The sequence below is a fragment of the Amphibalanus amphitrite genome, unplaced genomic scaffold (assembly GCF_019059575.1).
Source record: "Amphibalanus amphitrite isolate SeventyFive unplaced genomic scaffold, NRLGWU_Aamphi_draft 001115F_arrow, whole genome shotgun sequence".
Lineage (NCBI taxonomy): Eukaryota > Metazoa > Arthropoda > Thecostraca > Balanomorpha > Balanidae > Amphibalanus > Amphibalanus amphitrite.
Window position 1 is genome coordinate 189849 of NW_024882609.1, and position 17092 is coordinate 206940.

Here is a 17092-nt window from a genome sequence, read left to right on the forward strand (position 1 = left end):
GAGAGTTAATGACGAGAGGCGCCCATTGCGAAGTCCTGAAGCCCATGATACTGAGAGCCCGATTTCAGGTGTTTGACCTGACCTTGACCCGACCTGTGACCTCAATATTCAACTTTAAAGTACTTATTTGAAGCGTCTCGTCGCGTTCTTTCGTTTGCCGCCTCGTGCGTTTCGCTGCGCCTATTGGTTCTCGAGTTATCGGCTGCCCCCCCCCCCCCCCCCAGCAAACGGTGGGTGGCGAAATACCCCAGCAACTGCCGGGTTAATGCTTGAAATGGGCGCCAGCAGAAAATCAGTGTCTAAATTAATGGGTTCGGACACGACCTTGGCTACATTTGTTAGGTGCTGAACAGCCTTATAACCCCTCCCTGGGGATTTAGTCCACTGGCCACTTTCCCATACTGATTGCTGCAGCATGTGTAATTGGGCGAAAGGCGCCGAAGACAGGGCCTCCGGCGGCCTCCTTCGGTCGGCGCATATATATACTGTAGCTGCGCCGGGGTCAAAACAGAGCCATCCGTGCCGGCAGCCGCTGATCATGAAGTTCCTGGTGAGTATCCGCAGCAGCCAGTAGGTAGGGACCTAACGTTACCGCTCACGAATATGTAGTAGGTACTCAGTGCACCCATGGCCAACAGATACCTGCGGTGGTATGATCTAGTCTATGGTGCATCATAGTCCTGAACGAAGGTAGTGTAATGCCGTACCTACGTGGTCGTATGCGTATTGTGTATGTACCAAACATGTCAATCGGATATTCAGTTTTGGCAAAACGATACTACACCAAAACCGACCTGGTATTTGGCATTTTTATCATTTTTTGGGCACTTTGTTGGCGTTGCGAATCTTCATTAATAGTAATCTTTGGTGTCTATCATGGGAAGAGCTTGTTGTAAGATGGTGGGGCAGCTGCCCCACCAACTTGCCATTTTGCCCCACCAACTTAAGCTGATTTGTAGGACTTTGTAGCCTTGTAAATCAATCTTTTCGCATTGGCGAACTTTAATTGGTTGTGTTATGCAAAATTGTATTTCTGTTATGATAGGCATTGATACAGTGTAGCATTTTATTGAACTCAACAATCGGACATTGTAGGTTTCAGTGCTTTTTGCCCCGCCAACTTTCCTGGAAAAGCTCCACCCCTGGTTACTATTTTTTTACTTTTGTTCTTTGAAATATTTCAGTTATTAAAAACTGTATCAGTATAATAACGTTATAACTTATAATGTTGGTAACACTGGAAAGTGTTTACCTCATGACCTGTGGTGTTTCGTATTTAGGCGCATCGTGAAATGTGAGGCTCGTACTGCCTGACATCACCTGTTGTGTACCCACGCCATGGACAGGCAGAATCTGTCCGGACAATGATTGGTTTGTTCAATCATGCCTGTTTCACCTTCTATCACGATTTCTTTCAGGCGATCGTTGTCGTCCTCTTCACCGTGCTCGCCACGGTCATTGCCGGCCACAAAGGGCACCACTTCAAGGGTCACCACCCTCACCACGGAGGTGGTCATCACTTCCCGGTTTACCCTCACGGATATCACCCCTATTACCCTCACGGATATTACCCCCACGGATTTCACCACCCCAGTGGAAGTCACCATTCCAAAGGTCACCCCCACAAAGGCCATCATTCTAAAGGCCACCATTCCAAGGGCCATCACTCCAAGGGTCATCATGGCAAATAATCGTTGCGGCGAGGTGACGGCAAATGCTACAAGGAACATGGACAATGGATATGGACGCCACAGGACAACCGCCGGGACAACTGGCGCGATCTGCAGTGCCTACATTGTCGCTGCGCGAGACCAGCCGCAATCCCGTTTCTGAGGCACAGTGCTAATGGTGTTTAGCATAATTGTGAAATATAACATGAGATCCATTGATGTTGTTTGTGGACCGAATAATGGTAAAAAAATAAGCAATCCTCGTCTATGGATTGGAAACATGATAAAATAGTTTGCAATTAAATCATTGCAATAAAATGTCGTTCGTATTCGTTATATTGGTAAGAACACATCCTTTTCAACTCGATCCGCGTCATTCCCCTTTACGTCTCCCCACATTGACCCAGAAAATAATTATTTACTTTTCCACTTCTCGTGCACAATTTCACGCGTCGACAAATAAACCGCGCTTCCATTACACCGCCACTTGGCTAGTTTCAAGCCACACATAAGTGACCAAGAAGCATACGTGATCACTGATCAATCACACCACCCGATGCGAGCGTCACTCGCCAGCACCTCCGTCAACTTCAACCAGCGGGCATCCGCCGCCACCAGTCCTGTCGCTGCGAGCATCACTCGCCAGCACTTCAAGTTAACTTCAACTGGGCCTCCACCGCCACCAGTCCTGTCGCTGCGAGCATCACTCGCCAGCAACGCCAGTTAAATTCGACCATACTTCCAGTCAAGTTAAAGTATCGAATGACCGATAACACAGGTCTCCAGTAGCCATCTCTTCAACTGCCAACTCTTCGATTCGACTATCGTAAAATAAAGCCGAAATAGCTTGCAATAAAATGTCGTTCGTATTCGTTATATTGGTAAGAACACATCCTTTTCAACTCGATCCGCGTCATTCCCCTTTACGCCTCCCCACATTGACCCAGAAAATAATTATTTACTTTTCCACTTGTCGTGCACAATTTCACGCGTCGACAAATGAACCGCACTTCCATTACAATCATTTAAGTATAGGTATAAGCCTCCAACAGCATCTGGCAAATCCAGTAGCGCTAACAGAGTGTAGTGGGTCTTCAAAAGTCGAGCGCGATTTCTGCTGTTAAATCAGTGAAACGTATATCTCTTATAGACCAAGTGAAGTATGTGCGACATTTCGTTTTTCTGACAGACAATGACAATAGGTACAAAAACAATGTAATAAGACCAGACGTTTCGACAACAAAGTGCCTTCGTCAGTGGAAAAACAAGATAAAGGCTTTACATCGATAAAAATATAGAAGACGACCAGCCTGCACGAAATACAGTTCTACTTTTTTGAAATACAGGTTATATCTAATCTCGCACTAAAATGTTATATCGTTCTTCTGTCTAAACTATTCTGTAAGTCATAATCACAGCATTGGAATCGACACATTGACACATTATAACAGAGACACTCCTATGTATAGATATAGCTATTTGTTTTTTAGCACCATTTTCGCACCTATCCTGGACCAGCTGTAGAAGCCTGGCTTTATGTTAACGGTGTCTTCAAGTAAAATATATGCAGCTTCCATGGCTCTCCTAATCGGTTTTGGCATGCCCTTTTCCATCACTGTACACTGTAAACCAAATCTACAAGTTGGCTCCTTGTTACAAGTTTGGTTCCAATTCGCATAGGCGTCACCTTGTCGATACCTTGTCGATTCACCAACCCCAAGCTTGTTGGCCAGCAAACTAACAGTTTGTCTACAAGTTTGGTTCCAATTCGCATAGGCGTCACCTTGTCGATACCTTGTCGATTCACCAACCCCAGGCTTGTTGGCCAACAAACTAACAGTTTGTCTACAAGTTTGGTTCCAATTCGCATAGGCGTCACCTTGTTGAGTACTAGTCTGGGCCTTGTGGACCTACCAACTTCTGGATAGGCATAGTCGTTTCCTTGTCGGTTCACCAACCCCTGGTTTGTTGATGAACTAGCCTTTGACTGGGCATTGCTAGCTTACAAATTGTCAACAAGTAAGTGTACTAACGCTCTTTTCGAACTTGTTCTTCCTTACAATCGCTTTGTTTGCGTTGATAACCTTCAGAACTTACGATTCGCGTTCGTTTTCAATTGCCACGATACTGATTCAGGAAATATTTTCTAACGGACAGGCTATTTTTTGGCTGGAAGTGGTGCACAAAACCATGACTGGCATCAGTTATTGCTCAAAGGCTTGCGCTGACAAGAAACGAAATACTGATGGGTTATATAATCAATGAATGCATACACCACATCCATTCGGAAGTTTCTGGAATCATTAGTATCATTACGGTCACATAATTAATACTATTGACTGGAGACAATTCCGAGTGCATATTTTCGAATGGATGTGGTAAATGCATGAGGTATAGGTATACCCAGTAGGTATACCTATCGTGCACCGTCAGCATATAAGTCTTTGAAGCAAGAACTGCCTCGTATGTGGAAGAACATGGTTTTGTGCACCGCATCAAGCCAGAAGTATAACATGCCCGTATGACGAATATTTCCTGAACATTGACCACCATAACAATCATGGCAAATGCACGATCACGCAGATAATTCGAATAAATCATGATCGCCAACCAGATTAGCTTTTACAGCCCATATATGTCCATCAGTAAAGTTAAAAATACAAAGAGTTGAATTAAAGGCAAATAAATGTATTTATATGTAAAAAAAAACATCGACCGCAAAACATCTGCTCACATGTGCATGCACAGGTCTGGCCCACTTACATTGCGCGCGCAGGGGAAGGGAGGCGTCTCGACCGCGGGTATAGGCACGATTAGTGCGTCCCACAGGCCAGAGGGGGCCTCACTCGCAGAACGAACACCACAGTTCACAGATTTCACTTTTTACTGAACAAATGCTGGAACAGCCCTCGTCGCTGCTCCAGGCTGCACGGCGGCCGCGCGACAACTGCTGGTTCGAAACCGCCGCGCCGGGGCCCGCTAACGGCCGGCGGCGACCGCTGATTGGTCCGCCAAGTCTGACGTCACCGGCGTAGCTGACCATGTGTATGCTGACCAGCTGACCAGTACAAGTTAGGCGCCGGTTAAATAACCATGCAACAACAAGTTTCCAAAACTGGTTAAGAAACAAACGTTGAAACAAATGTAGAGTTGGTCTGGATACTGAGAAGTTGGTGTGCATAGTAACTATTGACTCGTAGTTGCCACCTGACAAGCAATGCACCAGACAACGGCTTGTTTAAAAAGTATCAGTTGGTAAACATACCAAGAGATGATTGGTTATATTACACAAGACTTGTCAATTTGGTTTACAGTGTAGCTGAATCCCAAGCTGGAAGATGATGACACTTTTCTATATGAAGCACCATCGCATTGGATAGATTATGATTTCGAACATCACGTTTGTGCTCTTGAAGTCGTGTTTTCAAACCCCTCCCCGTTTCACCGACATATGATTTTAAACATGGTCCAGAACAAGGTATCTTATATATAACACTGTTGTCTGATGTGTTCACCTTCTTCGGTCGCACTCAGGGGCGGATCCAAGGGGGGGGGGGGTCACATGGGTCATGGCCCCCCCCCCTTGAGGCCCGGGGGCCCAAAGACCTGCCAGGGGCACCACCGGCCTATCAGGGGTATCACAGTCCTGACAGGGGCACCACAGGACCGCCAGGGGCACCACAGGCCTAGCAGGGACACCACGGGCCTGGTGCCCCTGGGCCCTGACAGGACTGTAACGCCCCTGACAAGCCTGAAGTGTCCCCGGTAGGCACGTGGTGCCCCTGACAGGCCTGAGGCGCCCCTGCAAGGGCGGTGGTGCCCCTGACAGGCCTGTGGTGTCCATGGCAGGCCTGTGGTGCCCTTGCTAGGCCTCTGGTGCCCCTGACAGGCTTGTAATGCCCCTGGAAGGACTGTGGTGCCCCTGGGCCATGACAAGCCTGAGGTGCCCCTGACAGGCCAGTGGTGCCCTTGCTAGGCCTGTGGTGCCCCTGGCAGGCCTCTGGTGCCCCTGACAGGCTTGCGGTGCCCTTGGAAGGACTGTGGTGTCCCTGGGCCCTGACAAGCCTGAGGTGCCCCTGACAGGCCCGTGGTGCCCTTGTTAGGCCTGTGGTGCCCCTGGCAGGCCTCTGGTGCCCTTGCTAGGCCGCTGGTGCCCCTGGCAGGCCTCTGGTGCCCTTGCTAGGCCGCTGGTACCCCTGCGCCCGGAGAGGACTGGTGCCCCTGAAAAGTCTGAAGTGCCCCTCGGCAGGCCCGTGGTGCCCCTGACAGGCCCAAGGTGCCCCTGCGAGGCCGGTGGTGCCCCTGGCAGACCTCTGGTGCCCCTGGCAGGTCTGTGGTGCCCCTGGCAGGTCTGTGGCGCCTCTGGCAGACCTGTGTTGACTGGTGCCCCTGCTAGGTCGCTGGTGCCCCTCACAGACCTGTGGTGCCCCTGGGCCTTGACAAGCCTGAGATGCCTGGCTATGACAGGCTCGTGGTGCCCCTGATAGACCAGTGGTGCCCTTGCTAGGCCTGTAGTGCCCCTGGCAGGCCTCTGGTGCCCCTGCTACCCCTGCGCCCGGAGAGGACTATGGTGCCCCTGAAAAGCCTGAAGTGCCTCTCGACAGGCCCGTGGTGCCCCTGGCCCCTGACAGGCCCAAGTTACCCCTGCGGGGTCGGTGGTGCTCCTGGCAGACCTCTGGTGCCCCTTGCAGGTCTGTGGTGCCCCTGGCAGGCCTGTGTTGACTGGTGCCCCTGCTAGGCCGCTGGTGCCCCTCACAGGCCTGCGGTGCCCCTGGAAGGACTGTGGTGCCCCTGCACCTAGGGGTGCTCATGGGCCCAACAGGTCCGTTGTGCCCCTGACAGGCCTGTCGTGTATACTTGCTAGACCTGTGGTGCCCCTACTTCCTGGCAGGCCTGTGGTGCCCCTGGCGGGCCTGTGGCGCCCCTACAAGGCCGTAGGTGCCCCTGAAAGGTTTGTGGTGTCCCTGGAAGGACTTTGGTGCCCCTGACAAGCCTGAAGTGTCAAGGACAGACCCTTTAGACGCCAGGGTCAAGTTCGTCGGACTGACAACGATTTGCTTACCTGATAACGTTCCTGGTAAGTACTCACTACTCAGCGTCCACAACATATATACACATAGCATCTATGCACATAGCACATTCATATATACTTGCTTACAATTGGTAAATGTGGTTGTGGCTAAGAGTTAAGATACTGACTAAAAATAAAAAAATAAAAAGAAAAAAACTGAAAATGGGGGCACCACCAAAATGAAGTGGACGAAATCCGTTGAGTTTTTAATTTTGGGTATAGGTAGGGGCACCACTTCGATTCATGGCCCTCCCCTTGGAGTTTTCCTGGATCCGCCCCTGGTCGCACTAAATCTTGAATCTTGGATCCTGAACTGAAACGATGGCTACATTGGTTCCAGCTGATCGTAGACTAGTCGCTATTCCGTTCGCTTGTTTCGAGATGGGAATCGTTATGAATTGTCCTCGTTTCTTTTGTTCTTGTTTTTGTTTCTTCTTTTCTTCTACACTCTTCCTCCTTATTTCCTTCGCCTTGTTTTGGAGCCGAATTAAGTAACCTTTTGGATAATGAAGTCTTGTAAACGTTTCGTATATATGGGTGATCTCTTCGTCGAGGAATTCTTCGCTACAAATCCTGAATGCTCGGAGAAAGAAGCCGATGACTATGCCACTTTTTACGCGATCGCTGTGTCCTGAAAGGAAGTGGACGTAGTCTTCTTTATTTGTAGGCTTTCTGTATACCTTAAATTTTGCTGTACTTCCGCATCTAATAACCAGTGTGTCCAGGAAAGGAATCGTTCCACTGTTTTCGGTTTCAATTGTGAATTGGATTTTCAGATCGACGGCATTCAGGGCAATAACCTTCTCTTTCAGGTTCATATCGTGTGGAACTATTACGAGCACGTCGTCAACGTAACGAATCCAAGTGCACTCAGGACCCATGATATGTTTGTACTTTTCTTCCTCCAGGTTTTCCATGTACAAGCAAGCCGCTACTGGACTTAACGGAGATCCCATGGCTAAACCATTTGACTGAACGTATTCAGTGTCACCGAAAGTAAACGTGTTAAACTGCATGCAAAGTGTTACTAGTTCCATATACTGCGCTTTTGGAAGAGGAAGAGATCTTTCATCTATATTATTAACGGCTTTGGCGATCGCCTCTAAAGCTCCTATAGCGACTAGTCTACGATCAGCTGGAACCAATGTAGCCATCGTTTCAGGATCCAAGATTCAAGATTTAGTGCGACCGAAGAAGGTGAACACATCAGACAACAGTGTTATATATAAGATACCTTGTTCTGGACCATGTTTAAAATCATATGTCGGTGAAACGGGGAGGGGTTTGAAAACACGACTTCAAGAGCACAAACGTGATGTTCGAAATCATAATCTATCCAATGCGATGGTGCTTCATATAGAAAAGTGTCATCATCTTCCAGCTTGGGATTCAGCTACAGTGATGGAAAAGGGGATGCCAAAACCGATTAGGAGAGACATGGAAGCTGCATATATTTTACTTGAAGACACCGTTAACATAAAGCCAGGCTTCTACAGCTGGTCCAGGATAGGTGCGAAAATGGTGCTAAAAAACAAATAGCTATATCTATACATAGGAGTGTCTCTGTTATAATGTGTCAATGTGTCGATTCCAATGCTGTGATTATGACTTACAGAATAGTTTAGACAGAAGAACGATATAACATTTTAGTGCGAGATTAGATATAACCTGTATTTCAAAAAAGTAAAACTGTATTTCGTGCAGGCTGGTCGTCTTCTATATTTTTATCGATGTAAAGCCTTTATCTTGTTTTTCCACTGACGAAGGCACTTTCGAAACGTCTGGTCTTATTACATTGTTTTTGTACCTATTGTCATTGTCTGTGAGAAAAACGAAATGTCTGACTCTTCTAATATGTGCGACATGCTTTTGAGGGGTCACACGCTCCTCACACATGAACGCCGACATGGGTTCGGTGGCTGAACGCGGCCAACGCAGGCACCGCAGTGACCATCCCACCTTAAAGGAAATAGTTCACTTTCACGAAATTATTTTTTTTGCAATGGATTTATGATTTTTTATGTTCAAAATGATCAGCAAAGAAAATAAAACCTATTTATAACAAAAGATTATTTTCTATATTTTGATAATAAGAAGAACTTTTCAGTTTCTGTAAGGCACAGGCGATCCAGTATGAAAAGAGCATGGGTCCCGAAAATTCTTCAGAAACTAGAGAAATGATCGCGGCCACCGGCATTTGGGCGATCTGCTGCTGCTGAATGTCCTTAGGTATTGATCAGTACGAGAATTTCTCTAGAGTACTCGTAGATAATTTCTCTAGTTTCTGAAGAATTTTCGGTACCCATGCTCTTTTCATACTGGATGCGAATATATGCAAGGCACACATCCTCAACGCAAGACACCTTTTTCGGGACGAGAAATAGAATATCTTTGCCTAGGGTGATCGTTGGGCTGTAAAAGCTCCTGATTTATGCTCGTCTCAGCCCAGGCTACGGAACTGCTATTCCAGTTCAAAACCCATGTTAAAAAGTGAACTATTTCCTTTAACCCTCGCCCGTATTGGTGTTTTTCCAGCCGCGAACGTACAGGGTGTCTCAAAAGTTCGTTTACAGGTACCAGCCATGCTTTTTTGTCAATAATTCTGAATCAACAAGAAATTAACAGTCGAAATTTTGCATGGGCATTGGTAACAACCTTCCTCAAGCAGCTTCATTGTTTTCAAGCGCATTCGACCCTTCATGAGCTCACAAAAAGGGATACGAAAAATCAGGCTTCTAGCTCTAACAATGTTGAGTGCAGAGTAGAAAAACTACCTGGGGGTGGCACCCCCCCCCCCCATGTGCGGGCGAGGGTTAACCCGCGCCCCGCTGGGGGGGGGGCAGAATCTGCCCCCCCTCCCGTTTTTCGCCAATAACTTTTAAACGCGTTACGCCAGCGACGTCAAACTTTCAATACTTTATCATACATCAATTTGACACGTTCCCTGAAAATTTGAACGAAATCCGTCGGATTTTTTTTTTGAGAAATTGACGTTTTAGTGACGTCATGTTCGCCATTTTCGCCTCAAAAACGGCAAAATTTCAAACGCCGCTAACATCTTTATTTTTAAAGCAATCAAGACGTAACGAAAAAGGGTATACGTGATTCAACTTCGTCTATCAAATGGCTATCTCAGTTTTTTGAAATTTTGGATTTTGGCCCGATTTTTTTTTTTAAACTGACTTTTTAGGGAAAATAATTATAAAATCCAAAATTTTGAGTGTATCGAAAAACCGGAATATATGTCAGAGAACTGATCTATATGCACCTACATACCAATTTTTAGAAGAATCGGTTCAAAAATGTGGGAGTTATTCAAAATTTTATGACGTCACGACACAAAAAAATCGAAAAATGATTTTTTTTTGGAAGTTCTAGACCTCGTACGGAAACAAAAATAGCACAATTCGATTCGCCGTGAAAAACTGCATCAGATAGGCACCTTTTTAGGCCTTAACAACCAACTTCAAAATTTGACCTCACTTGACCTGACCTTGACCTGACCTCGACCTGAAATTCATCCAGATGTGGTCCATATCACTTATTGAGTGTGCCTATTGAATTCTGAGTAAAATGACCCATACAACATGTGTCGCACACAGTGGCGTCACCACGGTTTCAGAACTTCTAGGGACACTTTTCCAGGGCGTCGCCACAAACCTTTGCTTGAGTCTGGTCGCCAGTACCCACCTACCCCCAAATCTGCGTACCTCGTTGGATTTCGGCCATTCTACTTTTAAAACGAGGGAGAATAATTAATATTTAGTTGAAAAAAACGAAGAAGCTACGCGGTAGTAGGCATATTCTTCGATCATGAAACGCGTGCCCACATCCTTCTGCCTATGCATGCAGGGACGGTCGCAGACTTGGCGTTTGGGGGGGGGGGAGGGCAACTTAGCAAAGAAGTCCTGTCGACCATCGGGAGGCCCAATGCTAGCTTGCAGGGGTCCCATTATTACCATACCGGCGTCAAAGGCCGCTATGGGGCCCCAGAGGCCGGTGTGGGCCCTCAGAGGCTAGCGTGGGGCCTCAGATGTCAGTGTGGGGCTTTTAAATACTGGTATGGGTCCTCAGAGACCAGCATCGATCCTTCAGAAGCCAGTACGGGGCCCTCGGAGGCACATAAGGGCCAGTCTTGGGTCTCAAGGGCAGAAACTGGGCCATCAGAGGTCGGTGTGTTTAGAGGTCGGTTTGGGCCTTCAGAGACCAGTTTAACGGCCTCAGAGACCAGTAAAAGGCCTAATCAGTTTGAGACCATCAGAGGCCGACTTGGGCTCTCAGAGGCTAGGAGTCCTTACAGGCAAGCATGGAACACTCAGGCGTCAGTGCGGGGCCCTTAAAGACCGGCATGGGCTGGCGTTGGACCCCAGAGGCCAGCAGAGGGCCCTCAGAGCCCAAGATGGCCCCCCAGAGGCCAATGCAGGCCATAAAAGGGCCGGTATTGGATCTTCCGAATCCAGTGCGGGACCCTCAGAGGCTAATATTGGCCCTTACAGGCAAGCATGGGGCCTCAGAGGTCAGTGTGGGGTCCTAAAAGACCGGCATGGGCCAGCGTTGGACTCCAGAGACCAGCAGAGTGCCCTCAAAAGCCAAGATTGGCTCTCAGAGGCCGATGCGGGCCCTTAGAGGCCGTCACCGGGTCTTTAGAATCCAGTGCGGGGCCATCAGAGGCTAATATGGGCCTTACAGGCCAGCATTGGGGCATCTGAGGTCAGCGTTGGTTCCTAAAAGACCGGCATGAGCCAGCGTTAGATCCCACAGACCAGCAGAGGGCCCCAAAGGCCAAAATAGGCCCTCAGAGGCCGATGCAGGCCCTTACTAGAGGCCGGCATCGGGTCTTCAAAATCCAGTCAGGGACAGGTGAGGGCCTGACTCCAGGCCCTCAGGAGTCAGGGACACGTAAAGGTTAGTCTTGGACCTTGGTACCCCAGAGACAGAAATGCCACCAGAGGCCGATGTGAGGCCCTCAGACGCCAGATGGGCCCCTGAGGCCGGTTTAGGGGCTCTTAAAGGCCAGTGGAGGGCCCTCAGAGGTCAATGCGTGTCCTCCACGGTCAATGTGGGCGCTTGACCACCACGGAAGGGCACTCAGAGGTCAGTGTAGGACCCTCGGAGACCGGTATGGAGCTGTTAATAGCTGGCGTGGGTTTCTTGAGCCTCGTGACAATCGAATAAGGTCCGGGGCCCCATCGATTGTTTTGGGGGGGGGGGGCAAATTCTATGATGATCCCTGATTTTCTCGGGGGGGGGGGGGGCATAGCCCTGATGCCTCCCCCTCTACCCGCCGTCTCCGATCCCCATTCCGATGTTCCAGAGGGAATTGATTTAGGAAATGTTGGCTTGACCAGCGGCCGGCCCAGAGCGGCTGCCCAGTACTGCCCTGATCCTGACCTCCCGCCGGGTCCACGCAGACTGTGGCGACCAGCCCCTCATACAGCTGAGTCTGCCCCAGCTCGTAACCGGCGGGCAGCTGCATATCGTCATCGGTCGGGTTTATAAGCTGGACCTGTATGTAACCAGCCGAGTTCGTTTCAGCAATCATGCTGGGCACCTCCAGAATCGGCTCGGGTGTCTCCTCGGGTGACTAGGAAACAAACTCGACCAATTTCTCGGACGAGTGCCGGCCTGCCGTATCCAGCTTTACGGCGACCACACGGACGTGCCTGGAGGCCGGAGGGCACCGTCACATCTGTGGGGAGGCACACCGCTCGCGGGCCTTTTTATTTACCGTGGCGATGTTGACGCGACCGTTCGCAAGGCAAAACACATGTGTTCGGAGAGCTGAGCAAGTTGCGTCATTATCGTGTCCCGGGTTCTTTGCGTGTCCCCAGTAGAGGGAACTCCAAAAACTTCTAGGGACAATCCATAGTAGTTTTCGATGATTTCAAAACTTCTAGGGACAATGTCCCTAGTGTCCCTAGTGGTGGTGACGCCCATGGTCGCACATGTCCTTTTCTATTTTGTTTTTGGTGACCTGACCTGATCTGACCTTGACCTTTGAATGACAGTGTATGCAACAAATATTGTCTTGGTAGTCTAAGAACACGTTTGGGGCAATCAGTCTCAGTCCATTCTTCGGCAACTACGGTGCAAGGCCGATACTGTAGAAACTTGCATTTTGTACCCTTGACCTGACCTTGACCCGACCTCTGACCTACTTAACCCATTAGAGCCCGTTGGTCACATATGTGACCACAAAGTTAATGATTTTTTGTCGGTCAAATGTGCTTCATCTTTTGGGAAGGTCCACTTCGCCCGCGTTCAGGCATCTTCCAGCTGGAGGATCCCAGTACTATTTTGCGCATGGCAACCTCACAAGCGACGCTATCTCGGCATTGTCAGCAAGATGTCGGCGCCGATTGGAGCTCGGTCGGACCGCGTACGAAAAAACCGTAAGTAAACTCATATTTTCTCAGAAAAATCATTTTTTGCACGTCGTATGGGTGGAATTTAAACCTATTTAGAACCTGTAATTATTAGTTTCACTCCATTTGCTTTTTGTTTTGTCTGGCACACGTGCAAATAATGTATGGCAACAAATGTGACCAACGGGCAGAAACTCCAACATAAATGACTTTTTCACATTTCAGGCTCACGGCAAATGAGATATTGGACCTTCTGGAGAGTGACAGCTGGCTTGAAGATGAAGATGTCGAGAAGGACCAAATCGATGTTATCCTCATGCCCCCCATCGAAAAGGGTGAGTGGGCTCTCGGAAATTGTGGATAATGGGGATGAGAAGGGGTATATGTAGTAGGCAGACTATACTATGTAGGGCATACCTAATTACAGCGTAGTGTGAATGAGTGAGCATTGTTGTTGGATGGGAGGAGAATGATTGATAAAATACAGGGTCGCACTTACGTTTACGCACTTCTCTACACGTGTGGCCAGAGTAAAAGAGCTACATCGTCCTGGTGGCCTTATACTATAGGAGGGTCGGTTGCGGATAATTTTTTTCTTCCGATGTTTGCGTCTAAGCTCGTAATTATGTGCGAATTCACTTACGAAACTACACATTACCTGACTTACTTTACCAGTAGTATTGTGAAAGGACCCTAAGCCTGTCATATTCAATGGTTAATGATTAGTGTTTTCCTTGCGAACGTTTATGCAACAGCGCCTTCTAGTCAGTGTGACGTTTATGTGGACGGTTGGGGGGGGGGGAGGGGCCCCTGCCTTCCTGAGTTCCATTTTCTGTGGCAGCAATTATATCGTACACAAATATACCAAAGTATATTACGGTAAGATGTTGCAAGACTGGCATGGTTCACATCAACGAGCTTGCGGCTGACTACTAAATCAACGTAGCGAAGGTGGTCTGGAAAGCCCTTGTATTCCCAGCAGACGTCTTGCTTTTACCCCGAGGCATCCCTTTCGGGTTTAGGTCTGGCAGCAACGGAGTAATAGAGGAATTAGGGCAGCTTACAGAGTCAATGGTTCTCTCGTTGCAGATGACGCCCATACCGACGAAGACTCCGACAAGTCAGATGGCGAAACCGTTGGTGACACAACCCATCTCCCACGCCGAGTCCTGGGGACATCAGGGGAAGTGACGGGGGAGCAGTCTCCAGCTCCTCGCGATGGGACACACGAAAAGGGATCAGGTGACGTCGCTGCTTCTGCAACACAAGAGCCGGATCAATGTACCTCTGTCAAAGGGCCTAAAAGGAAGAAGGTCAGGAACTGGAGGCACTGTCCACCAACATTTCGGGTTGAACTGTCTGCTGGCGACCCTAACGATGCTTCAGAAGTCGGTGACACATCTCCAAGTGAGTTGTTCCAAAAGATGTTCACGAGAGAGTTGCTGGAAAATATCCTGGAGCAGAGCAACTTGTACGCGACGCAACACGGAAGACGATTGAACATGACGATGGAGGAACTGCTGGGAATCATCGGTGTGATGATGATGACGGGCTATAGAACGACGCACAACAAGAAACATCTGTGGTCTGCAAAGGACGACGTGTCATCTGTGTGGGCACAGGAGCTCATGCCTAGGAACAGGTTTCTTGAACTTCTCCAGAATCTGCACCTGGCGGACAACAGCAACATCAGCAAGGACAGATACTACAAGGTACGTCCGAACTTCCAGCACTTGAACGCCGGATTCAAGACGGCAGTTCTCACCAGAAACCTGAGCGTTGACGAGACAATGGTACCGTACTATGGACGGCACAGCACCAAGCAGTTCATAAGGGGCAAACCTGTAAGATACGGGTACAAACTGTCGTGTCTGGCAGCCTCCACCGGATATCTCTATCATGCGGAACCGTACTGTGGGGGGTTCCACCGTTGCAAGGTGTGCAACAGCCGAACCAACATGTCCTGCGAGAAGTGCGCCGTTCCACTGCACCCAAAGTGCATGAAGGTGTACCACACTCCATGAGCACACGGAAGATCAAGAGGGGCATCAGCACTAGTTGGATTCCTACGTATGGCTGATGATCTGAACAAGCCCAAAAATGCGCAGTGGGCGTGACCTTGTCGACATCAAAGCAGGTCAAATATCTTTTACCTTGTGTTGGATTTTGTGTGTGGTAATGCCGTAAAATACAGGTGCTCAACTACAGATGCTGACATTTTAAGTCTTCGCAGAAAGATTGGACGTTATTATAAACAAAAGTAAGAAAAAGTGGTTAAAATTCCATTTCATGGTGTTTATTGACCCGTTGGTCACAAATGTTGCCACCCCCAAAAACAGGTAAAAAATATCTCCAATTTTTTCCAAAAAATCACAGGCAATCAGTGACTCCTGATAAGTATATACAGCAAAAATGAAACAATTTACACCACCTTAAGGACCTTGGGCACTAATGGGTTAAGCAAAAAAATTTGGGCTCTTATGATCCGCCTTGTTGAGAGCTTTCGATTGCCGTTTTCCCCGTCTTTCTACGACCATCGGTTCGGAAGTTAGATAGGGGGGCAGAATCTGCCCCCCCCCCCCCAGCAGGGCGCGTATGGCTGAATAGCCCAGCGGGGCGCGGGTTAATATATATTTAATTGCCCGGTCCGAGCACTATACCAGACATTATTCGGTCGCTTTCCCAAGGGTGTTTTAAAATAATGTCCGAACGAAGTGAGGACATTATTTTATCGAAAATAGCGTCCGAACGGAGTGAGGATGCTATTTTCGAAAATTGCACGAATGAAATGAGTGCAATTTTCGCATTGAATGTGCGAGCCTGCGAGCATATTCAATGAAAACACCCTTGAGGAAAAGCGACCGTATCATGGCTGGTATATTATTCGGACCGGGTAATTAAATTTATTATAGTAAATTTTTTGGCACCGAACACCAACGCATCTCTGAGAAAGGGTTCGCTTTCGGGCTTCGACATCAAGGAGGGGCACGGAAGATGGGGGGGGGGGGGCAGCAAATGGGTAAAGCTTTGGGCGTATAATGAAAATTATTGCCAATGGACTTTAACACACGATGGGCGAATAACGAAATTAATCTACCACTTGGTTTCAGTATACCTATACAAATTGTAAATTGCATACCATGTCGTATTTTGCTTGAAATTCATCCCTCATTTCTCAGATATTTCCTGGTAAACATGCGAGACGCGTCTGTTACTTTTATTAGACATTCATGCTACGAAGCAATTGCGAGTGAGGAGTAGACGTTGCGGAGACATGCTTTGTCCTCATAAGTGGGAAAATGTCGTTGCGTTCCCTCCTCTTTCCTATATTTTGACATCCAATATCCATGAAAGTATGATAAGAAACGTCGATCTTACTACAAACACTGGCTCCTGGCAGTGCAGTTCTTCCCGCTTTGTAAGGTTCATCTTCAATTGCTCTTTTCACTGGCTCTTGAGAACTAAGTGTACCTCGAAATCTGCCTTCTAAATTTCTGCGTAACCTGCTAAGCCATCTCTTTGAAATGCATACGATAAGTCATTACATTAAGGCTGTGTTCTTTTCAAAATTCACCTGTCAATCTGTTTCGCAATTTATTTTATTCCAAGCTGCAAGCTTCTATGACCCGCTATGACCCAAGCTATGACCGGACTTTTATCAATCTGTTTCGCAATTTATTTTATTCCAAGCTGCAAGCTTCTATGACCCGCTATGACCCAAGCTATGACCGGACTTTTATTGAAGTTTCAGTCATCGAATGCATTGTTTAACAGGGAGCTTTTGAAGAGAAGAAAACTGCCGTATAATGAAATTAACCGCCGTGTTTTTATGCATGGGTTTTGATAGGCATTTCCGAGTTTTGGCGTCGACTGAAATTAACCGTCTCTCGCGCTTCAGCCTTTCAGCAGGCCACCTTTATGCAAAAATTTAACTGAACTTTTTTAACATGCGTCGGTGACAAAAATGTACTATAATGAAGAAATAT

At 48.0% G+C, this 17092-nt stretch overlaps 1 protein-coding gene and 1 long non-coding RNA gene across 2 annotated transcripts; both read left to right on the forward strand.

The window, feature by feature from the left end:
• The first annotated feature begins 507 nt into the window (after positions 1 to 507).
• On the forward strand, positions 508 to 1884 carry LOC122370262. Its single transcript, XR_006254545.1, has 2 exons — positions 508 to 550; positions 1419 to 1884. It is a non-coding gene; the product is annotated as an uncharacterized LOC122370262 (long non-coding RNA).
• A 12724-nt stretch (positions 1885 to 14608) lies between these two features.
• On the forward strand, positions 14609 to 15130 carry LOC122370264 (piggyBac transposable element-derived protein 3-like). The gene has a single exon (XM_043345721.1). It carries the CDS (start codon positions 14609 to 14611, stop codon positions 15128 to 15130), a length of 522 nt encoding a protein of 173 aa, XP_043201656.1.
• The last annotated feature ends 1962 nt before the right edge of the window (positions 15131 to 17092 follow it).